This window comes from Tyto alba, unplaced genomic scaffold, assembly GCF_018691265.1.
Source record: "Tyto alba isolate M040663 unplaced genomic scaffold, T.alba_DEE_v4.0 Super-Scaffold_38, whole genome shotgun sequence".
Taxonomy (NCBI): domain Eukaryota; kingdom Metazoa; phylum Chordata; class Aves; order Strigiformes; family Tytonidae; genus Tyto; species Tyto alba.
In genome coordinates this window covers 6,619,405-6,628,850 of record NW_024881313.1, presented here as the reverse complement: position 1 = coordinate 6,628,850, position 9,446 = coordinate 6,619,405, and the positions used below count along the sequence as shown (strand labels likewise).

The window sequence follows — 9,446 nt, the reverse complement described above, 5'->3', positions numbered from 1 at the left end:
CAACTCGGTTTTTTATTCAGTAGTGAATGCTATAAATTTTTTTTTTCCTTTTTCTGAGCCGTGAAGCAAATGTGTCACTGCTGTGTCCGATCCTTAATTCAAAAATACTGTAAAAACTGGCGTGAGCTGTGCCCTTTTTAGGTTTTACAGGCCTTTTTTTTTTTTTTTTTTTTTTTTGTACTTGGTTTTAAAACTGTGAAGCGCCTTTTTCTGCCTTTATTTTCAAGGGATTAATAATTCTTTTTAAGCCACCGGAAAACCTTGCAAGTACGGAGAAGGAAGGGCCTTGCGCGGAGGAGCTTGTCACGGGTGCCGGCGCCGTCCGCTGCTGCTCCCCCTCGGGCCCGGCTGCGCTTTCCTAACGCTGCAACTTTCGCAACGTGACGATGCTCCCGTTAACGTAAACCTGGTAGTTTGGGGTTGGTTTGGGTGTTTTGGTTTTTTTTTTTTGTGCATCGACTTTTACCTCGCGCTGTTCCCCGGCCCCGAAGCTCGGCCATCTCCGGGAGGCGGTCCGGCCGGCGCTGCTCCTCCTCCGCCCGCCGGGCCCCGCCACAACCCCAGTCGCCACAGCCGCGGCGGCCGTTGGGCTCGCCGTGACGTCAGACGCCGGGGCTCCGCCTCTTCCCCCGCTGCCGCGCGGCGCCCGCCGGTGACGTCAGGACGCCGGGGCGCGCGGCCGCCATGGCCATCTGTCAGTTCTTCCTGCAGGGCCGCTGCCGCTTCGGCGAGAGGTGCTGGAACGAGCATCCCCGCGGCGGCGGGGGGGGGGGGCGGTGCGGGCCCTCGGCGCCCCACTGCCAAGGTACCCCCGGGCGCGGCGGCGGGGGGGCAACGGGAAACTGCGGAAGGAACCGCGGGGCTTCGCGGCCGTAAGAGCAGGCGGCAGGTTCCAGGCGCCCGCGTGTTGCCCCGCTGGGAGCGTTGTTTTAATCCGGAGCGGGTCTTGGGAAGCTCTGGGGGCGCAAGGGGGAGTGGCGGGGAGCCGGGGGGGGCTGCTGAGGGAGGGTCGGGGTTTGCCTGTGACAAACGGGCGCGACCCGAGGCCTTGAAACTTGACGTGGGGGGCCTGTAGGGTGCAACAGAGCCGCTGCTGTGGCTGGGTAGGCGGGAGCCCCTGATGCCTATATGCTTAATTTTTTATTTTTTGTTTGTTTCTGCTGGGGAAGGTACTTCATGAAACAACATAAGTAACACGGAAATGGTCCCTTTTCTGCAGTGCCAACCAGGTGTTGGCGTGATGTGGGGAGGAGTTCACATTTACCTTTGATTCCAGAACTACCCTGGGTGACGCACTAGGTTAAGCTTATTAAAAAATCAGGTTCGCTTATTAGGAAAAAACCTACGTTTTCGTTTCAAACTTTTTGTTGCCACCATAAGAACAGTTATACTTTCAGTTTTTCATTGGCGTTGCATTGGTTTATCTTAATGATTTATGACTGTTGGGTTTTTTGTTGTTTTGTTTTTTTTTTTTTTCCAATTGGAAGGTACGAGCAGAGGAGGAGGAGGAGGATGGGGTACTGCTAACCAGAGATACACGAATGTTATCCAGCCATCTACCTTTAAGTCTAATACATGGGGTGGCAGCAGAGATCACGGAAGAGGATTTTTTGGCTCCTCTGATTTTGGATCATCCGGCAGCAGCAGCAGAAATGCAGACTTTTCACAGAACAGATTCTCTGCGTTAGCGAGCAGTCAGAATATCACTGATGGCTATAAAGATGAAGAGGAGAGACTTCTGTAAGTTGTAGTCCTGTCTCACTGAAAGCATTTAGAATGAGCAGTTCAAAAGCTTAGTGACTAGAGCTAATGCAGAGGCCGTGATCACGAGCAGGAGGCTGAGACATGTAGTAAGAACCATAGAAAACACTACTTCATTTAATTCTCTTGAGTTACGCTGTCAAGGGAAGAAAGCGACCCTTGCTTTGAACCTGGGCTGGGCAGCTAGACAGCTGGGATGTTAGTAAGATGGTGTGGTATTTAAGCTGTGGGCAGGAGCATAAGGAAAGAAACAAAGATTTCAGTACTTGAAAATAAGGGGTCAGAGGCCCTTGGGCAGCATTTCAACCATTAAAAATAACCTCTTTGAGGAAATGAACTTTTTGACGTGGGTTTTATGATACATAAGGTAACAAATTGTTCTGCCAATAGCAAAACTATTGAAACCTGGTTTCACACGTGTGTGTGCTAGAGTCAGTTGAGAGTGCCCAACAGGTTCAAGATGATTACAGCGCAGGTGGTGAGAAGCAACAAGCAGTGTGATTTCCGAAAGGAGCAAGGTTTTGGAACTACTTTCCATTATTTTTTTAAGATTACATTAAGAAAAAGCTTAACAGATTATTTATTTGGCTTCTCAAACATGAATGTATAGTGTATTACAAACATCTGAAATACTTAGAATTTCTGTTTGCTTGTTCCTGTACAGTAATCTGCTTGTCCACTTCTGTTTTTACCCTTTCACCGTTTGTTTACAGTTAGATTTACTTTTGTTGATGTAGCTTCTATTTCTCTGCTTTTGCAATATCTAGATTTTTATGCTTTTGAATCTTTTCCAAAAGCCTATATGGATCTTTTTTTTTTTTTTTTCCCTTTTTGAATTTTGCTATTTAGTACTGTGCATATTCATTTATATTGTCAAGTCAGTTAGTATCGAGAAGGTTTTAAACTGCATTGTGACCTACAGCTTTAGGGAAAATCCTGTGACAGCATATGCCATATAGGGATTTAAAAATACTTTGTGTGTTTTGGCATTTTTTTTAAGATCTGGTTTGATTTACTTGCAGTTAGATGATAAAGTAAAATGCTTTGAAGGGACATTTATGTATCTTGCCAATTAAGCGCATCGTTTCTGTAGAGAACTGAGGACTTGTTCATTCTGACTCGTGTCACCCTTTATTAATTTTCATGCTAGCGGGTATTTGAATCTGACTGTGGATTCAAGTTAGGCAATTGCTTCCGGTGGTTTTTTTTTGACCATATAACTTCACCCTCAACTGTGGTTTTGTGTTGTTTTCTAGCGAAAGTGTAGTGAAAGACATGGAAACTTGGGAATCTTCAGGACAATGGATATTTTCATCTTATTCGCCGATGAAAGAAAAGCCGAATGTCTCGGGTAGGTAACGTTTTTAGGGGTGCCACATATTGCTGCTATTTAGGATGTTTCTTACACCTGTCCACACTGTTGTACCTCTGTGGAACCGTTTGCAGGGGTTTGGGTTATGCCAAATTCATTTTGAACATTCATATCTTTGAAGTTCTGTAATGAATCCTTTTTGTGTCTCTAGCTGCGACTGACTTGTTACAGAGAAGGCCCATTTCTTCATAATTACTGAGGGCGATTGGAAGTATTAATGTATTTTCTTGGAGGCTTTTGATTATTTCTCTCCTTACAGGATTTTCAGATTTCTCTCCAGAAGAGTTGCATTTGGAGTATTGTAACTGCAGAGCAAACAATAACATCCAGAACTATGTAAGTATTTAAAAAATGCTAACTTTTGCTGTGAATGCATTTCGAGATAGAACTTGTTATTGTTCCTCAGGTGGCAACTCTTGACTCGTTAATTACCAAATTCTAGGAGATTACCAGAATGCCAAAGTATTTCTAAATTACTGTGTGTCAGATAGAATGCAAAAACAGCTGCTAGCCTGTATGCTCTGCCATAAATTCTTATTTCTGTCTGAGATCACAGGCTAAAACGGTCAGATCTGGGCTCCTAAAACTGGTGGCCTAAAAAGTGTCTACACACATCAGCTCCTACAAAGAGTGGTGGCAATAGACTTAGCTAGTCTCAGTTAAACATATGATCTTTCTTAACCATGACACTCCTTGTCTTAGTGTTGTTCCTGCTCTGGTGTGTTATTTGTAGAAGTTATTTGAACCCGTCTCAAAAATTTAATGCTTTATGCTGTTAGTTTGGTGGTTAGAGCTGGATGCATAGCACTTTAGGTAGAGCACTGGGGAAGTTTATTTGACTTTGTTCTTTTACATACCTTTACTGCAGGGAATTAATGCTGAAAATAGCAGATACTTCTAAAGGCGTACATACATTTCTAGCAAATAAGTAGCAATATGTATGGCTTTATAGAGAGAGATATGTATCTCTAAATTGATATGTATTGTTCCTCCCTTGTAGTTCTGTCAATCTCAAGGAGGCTGGCACAGTTCAGTGGTGTGCCGGGAAAAGAATCGGGCTGTTCGATAGGCACAAGTACAAACTAATTCAAGATACATTGCACTCTTTTTCTCTTCCCCTTGGTTCTGTATTGCAGAAGGAATTTCTGTTGACACCATTCTTCCTTCACATGTTTAGAATTACCAGAATTGCATTTTCAGAGATGGGAGAGATATTTTTTAGAAAAACCTTCAATTAAAAAAATAAACTGAAATGATTAAACAAAACACTGCCTGGCTATTAAAAAGCTTTGTGGCCTAAGTGAAGCACTGAATGCAAGTTCATGAAAGTCTGAGTATATAGATGATAACTGTATGATACAGTTCTCTCACAAAACGTTGAAGTACAACATGTCTTTTCCAAAGCATGTGTTTCTATTCTTAAACTGGGACAAAATCTGAATTTTTCCAGTCTGTTGCATAAGAGCTGATACCAAGCAACATGATCTTCTAGCATGTGACTAGACACAAAAGAATTATTGAAGTTTGTGATGTAAGACCCTTTTGAAAAATTAAGGAATTTAGTTACAAAGAGATTACTCATTGCCCTCTTGCAGGCGTTGGGAACACTATGTATTTTACTTGGTTAGTTTTCAGTGAAAAGTCAATTAGGCCAGGCTTCAAATAAGGTGTGTAGATGAACTTAAATATAGTAAATTCAGGTTTGAAGTTCCTGTAAAGTAAGTTATTTAATGGCTTTCCAGTTTCTTGTGTAATATTTTAATCACAGTTATCAGAAAGATGCAGGTACTATTTGTTGCTGTATATGTTCTGTGCAGTAATTTGTTGGATTACATTAAAGGCACTGATTTAAATTAAGGAAGTTAATTTCTGCAAAGCTAAATCTTTTAGGATGATAAACACTGTTAAAGTGTTCTGAATTATAATGTTCTGAAAGTGGACTCTTTTTTCCTGAAAACATGGGAGAAACTAGAGCAAACCTTAGGATTTCAGCTTAATGAGTGAGCACATAAGTGGACAAACCAGAAATAAAACAAGGATTGAAGAGTTTGTTCTTTTATACTGAAAACCTATGTGTTTTGTGTGTGGCTTGTTGTTATAGTTTGGGGTTTTGTTGGTTTTGGTTTTATTCCCAAGCACCTAATTCAGATAGTGATAGAATTTAGATTTAGAAAGCCCCAGGACATTTTTTTAATCTTACTGTTATGTGAGGTAAAAATGTTGCTTTAAGGACAATAGTGAGAGAATTGAAGGGATTCTGTGTTAATAACAAAAATTTCAGCTTCTCACCTTGAAGTTTAAGGAAAGCAAAAATCTTGTCGTCTTTGCTTAATGATGTTTCTTTTTTAATTCCAGAAATCTTTCAGTTTAGTTGTCAGATAACTCTTTTTTTTTTTTTTTTCTCAAGTCTCCACCAATAATAAACCCATGCTTTTCTTTTCCCCCCTTTTAGATAAATTCTGTCCAACAGTTAGCAAAACAATGGAAAAGTCGCCTGGTTCAGTTGAAAACTTTAAATGCATCAACAAAAGCAGCTTTGGTAAGTTTTAATGAAAGTTAAAACATTTCTGTTCCTGATGTCATTTTTTCATTATTCTTCGGCAAATGTTTTTCATGGATTCGTGTTTTTTTAGACACATTCCGCCAAGCTGTCCTGCAAATGCCAACGTTAATTTCTGCTACAAAGATTTGTAAGGCCTGATAGTTGGAATATGCCACCTTGTTTTTAATGAAGAGATATTACAAGTGTTCCATAGAAACTTTTGCTGTTATCAGACTATTTAACTACACTTCTGCTAACTTTATATAACTAGGTGGTAGGTATTGCTTTGAAGGTCTCAGGATATACTCTATTTTACAAATACACATGATTCTCGTAGGACATCCTTGTTTGCACCTAAATAGCTGAGCCATGAAAATGTTTGATTCCTAGATTCATTGGCAGTTTTATGGTAGATCTATGAACTATTCTGAAAATCTCAACTACAATGTGACATGTTCTGACACTGCAGCCTTGAAAAACATTTGGCATGAAAGCGTTTGGTTGACTGGCTGCGTGAAGACCTTGGCAGTAATAGAATGCTCCTGAGAAAATAAGAGAAAGTGGAAAGGGTATAAGGAGGAGTTACATAAGAGAATAATGACTGCAGTTTGAAAACTGCCTCATCTCTCCATCTCTGTGGTTTTTATGGGCAATAGGAAATGGGACGGAATATTCTAGTGCTGCCTGAGACAAATGAACATGGAAGTCTGGAAATAGTTTTGGGTCTTACATCCACCTTTCTCTGGGATCATGAAATCAGTGAATTGCAGGCGGGTGTTATAAAATCCTCTAGTTAACTAAGGAAAGTAGTGAATCGGGATGGTTCCACGTTAGCAAGGCAGCAGCTGGATCCCAAGTTTGGCATGCTGTCGTTGCTAGCCATGTGACAGTAACCATAGCTCAAGGTTGGGATCTAGTCAAGTGCATGTATAGTTGGAGGCAAATATCCACCCCACCCCTCCTTCCCTGTGCTGATGTTGACTCTTCCAAGGTAATCAGCAGATGAGACCAAAGTTGTCCTCCAGGCCATCTTAGGATAAATAGAGCAGTTCAGTAATGCCAGAATGAGAAATTGATAGATGGGACAGAAACTGCTTGGATAAAATTTGAAGATATAAAGAGTAGTTTTTCCCGGGAAGGTGACAAACACCTGTGATTCTAGATGTGTCAGAAAAGGAGGTTTGAGTTAAAGACAGTAGTAAATGATCATGGAGATAGGGTAAGTTTGATTTAAGTGGAGTCTGCATGAAGTGCATTAAAGCTTTAGTAATATGGTCGTACCTCTTGGTGTGTTCAATGCTGAATGTGAAGAAGTGGGATTTGGGCTTTGGCACAGAAGGCCAGATGTGCCAAAGGGGGAGAACAGAGTAAGTCAAAGCAATGACATAGCTAGGGTCAGTCACAAAGCACTAACTGAAATAGGTAAGAGAGAAGAAGGAAAGCTGGAAGAGGTGTTCAGACTGACAGACAAAAATCTGTAAATTCTAATGTATTTGTGTTTCTGGACTGTTTTACAGAGAATAATGTTAAAGCATTGTGTTCGTGGCTGCAAGAGCAAGCAATTGTGATGAAAGTGATCCGTGTCTAACGTAGCTTAATCTGTATTAAATCGGACTGGGAAGCTTTATTTTTGCTTCAAGTATTTATTGAAAGATATTTCCCTGTTTTGGAATCTAGTTCTCATTTATGTATTTGGAATTTTTTAAGCTGTCTGAATTAAAGAACACGGTCACTCAATCATTGCCTGCCTTTGGATTTGGAGAACAGCAAACATTGAGCTTTGGGTTGTCAAGTAAGTTCCTGCATTAAGAATCAACAGTTAAACATTTTCTTGAGGTGTTTTTTTTTTTTTTTTTCTTCTGCATTATTGAAAATACAGCAGTGGTTTAGTATCACAGGTGTGCACATTCTAACACTTTCTTATAAAATTTATAATTGCAGACTTTCCTGCGAACAGCAGCAGTAGCAGTGCTAGCAGTTTCTCCTTTAAAACAAGCTCCAGTCTCGTCAGCACATCCTCTGGAAGCCGCCCTGCTTTCGGGAGCTCTTCTGCTGGTTGCAATCCTCCTGCGTTTGGTGTGACCTCCTCTCCTGGCGTATTCCATCCTGTTGGTTTTGGCAGCCCAGTGACTCCATCTGCAGCCTCCTTCTCCTTTAAAACTTCTGAAACAGCTAGTGGTTTTGGAACTTCTGGGTTTTCAGGGTTTGGCAATTCTGCTGCTGCGAATTCTTCGAGCACCGCCCCGCTTACAGACTTTGGAGCTTTTAATGCAGCAGTAGCAGCTTCTCCCTCCCATTCAAGCAATACTTTATTTGGACAGACTGCCAGTGCCTCTGGATATAACAGCACATCAGAGTCTTCTGCAGTCACAGACAATACTACATCAGGGAAGTTATTTACACCAACGAGCGAATTGTCAGCTGAAGAGTTGAAACAATTTGAAGCAAAAAGGTTTACGATGGGAAAGATTCCTCTTAAGCCACCACCATTAGAACTTTTAAAAGTTTAGGACTTTTCAGTTTATTCTGAAATAATGTGTTTGGGTAACTTCTTCGATACCTCGACTACACAATTTTGTCGTTGAGTAATGAAATAAAATGCATCCCTTTGAGTTAATTTTTGTTTCATCTTTAAGTCTTCTGTAATAATAAACTCACGGGTATAAACATTTGAACATTGTATTTTAGAATATCTTGGTTATTTTGGAATGGACCTTTTACCTCCAAGGAATAAACTGATGAAACTAAAATATAAAGTTCCCTTTTATATTCTGTACTGTGAAATTCTGGGCCAAAAAACATATTAAAAAGGCTTTGTCAAAAGTAAGAGTGCTTTGAGGTAGTTGCAGCCAACTGTGAGAAGAATGCTAGGAAAAAAAACAGTTGCTATGCAAGACTACTTGTTGGACCACCTTCTCTTGCCTCAGTTAAAGGGTTCGTGCAGCCTTTGACAATTGTGTCTGGAGGTAAAGATCTCCTCTGTGACCGGTACCTGGCTCCGTGCTCCTGTCACTCAGGAGTCAGTTACCTCAGCCTGTGCGCTCGGCGTAGATGTACCAGAAACTTGCCTACGTTATGTTACATGGATTTTTCTGGTGATTGTTCTGTGGCTGAAATAAGGCATCTGGTTTTTGTTATTGTTGTTAATGACCCAGGGCAGGCTTCCTGTAACTCACAAACAAAATACTGATACATGGGGCCAGAGTTCCATGTAATGCTTGTGAGGCGTGTTTTTTTGAAGGGGGTCTCCGCAGCGGTGCTAGGACTTGTACAAGTTAAGACACACGCATCTGTCAGGGCTCTTTTAGCTCTGGATCATTTATGCCAGTTACTCAGATTTTGACACGGGAAAGGAGGAACATACCAAAATCCATTAAACCACTGGAGTTGTAGAAATCCCCCATCTTTACAGAAATTGTTTAACTTTTGTAAAAAGTTTATATTTAACAAACAAAAAAATGTTTGTGGCTTGTCAGATGACTTCCCTAATTGCCTGAAGTCATTCTATTACATGCTCTACCCCTTCCCATATTTCCTTTGTGAAGCCTTAATGGTTCTGAAACCCAATTGTATCAGAAAGCTACAATATTTTTAAAAAGTTTCTATAATTTCTATTATTATTTATATTAAAGCAGCATTCTAGCATGGCAAGAGTATAGTTTAAGGTAAAGATACAGAATAAAGTCCTGTTGATAGCCTTAAGAATCCCATGACATGCTTTAGAGGACTGTGGATGGTTATGTCTTACATTTAAAGTAGTAATAGTTTTGA

At 40.8% G+C, this 9,446-nt stretch overlaps 1 protein-coding gene across 2 annotated transcripts; it reads left to right on the top strand.

Moving 5' to 3' along the window:
• Nucleotides 1-251: 251 nt before the first annotated feature.
• Nucleotides 252-8,425, top strand: NUP42 (nucleoporin 42). Of its 2 annotated transcripts, none has more exons than XM_042801672.1 (7): nucleotides 252-734; nucleotides 1,488-1,740; nucleotides 3,018-3,112; nucleotides 3,393-3,469; nucleotides 5,586-5,672; nucleotides 7,383-7,467; nucleotides 7,617-8,425. In XM_042801672.1, exons 3-7 carry the CDS (start codon nucleotides 3,037-3,039, stop codon nucleotides 8,183-8,185), a joined length of 894 nt encoding a protein of 297 aa, XP_042657606.1. In that variant the 5' UTR covers nucleotides 252-734; nucleotides 1,488-1,740; nucleotides 3,018-3,036; the 3' UTR covers nucleotides 8,186-8,425. The 2 variants fall into 2 exon arrangements, with proteins under 2 accessions (XP_042657606.1, XP_032847335.2); XM_032991444.2 differs by having other exon boundaries at nucleotides 634-805.
• The last annotated feature ends 1,021 nt before the right edge of the window (nucleotides 8,426-9,446 follow it).

Excerpts from the sequence above, each read along its gene's own strand:
- NUP42 (XM_032991444.2), top strand. The coding sequence starts at position 685 with ATGGCCATCTGTCAGTTCTTCCTGCAGGGCCGCTGCCGCTTCGGCGAG. Across the intron at positions 3,113-3,392 it reads AGAAAAGCCGAATGTCTCGG|GATTTTCAGATTTCTCTCCA; the intron begins GTAGGTAACGTT and ends CTCTCCTTACAG. Across the intron at positions 3,470-5,585 it reads ACAATAACATCCAGAACTAT|ATAAATTCTGTCCAACAGTT; the intron begins GTAAGTATTTAA and ends CCCCCCTTTTAG.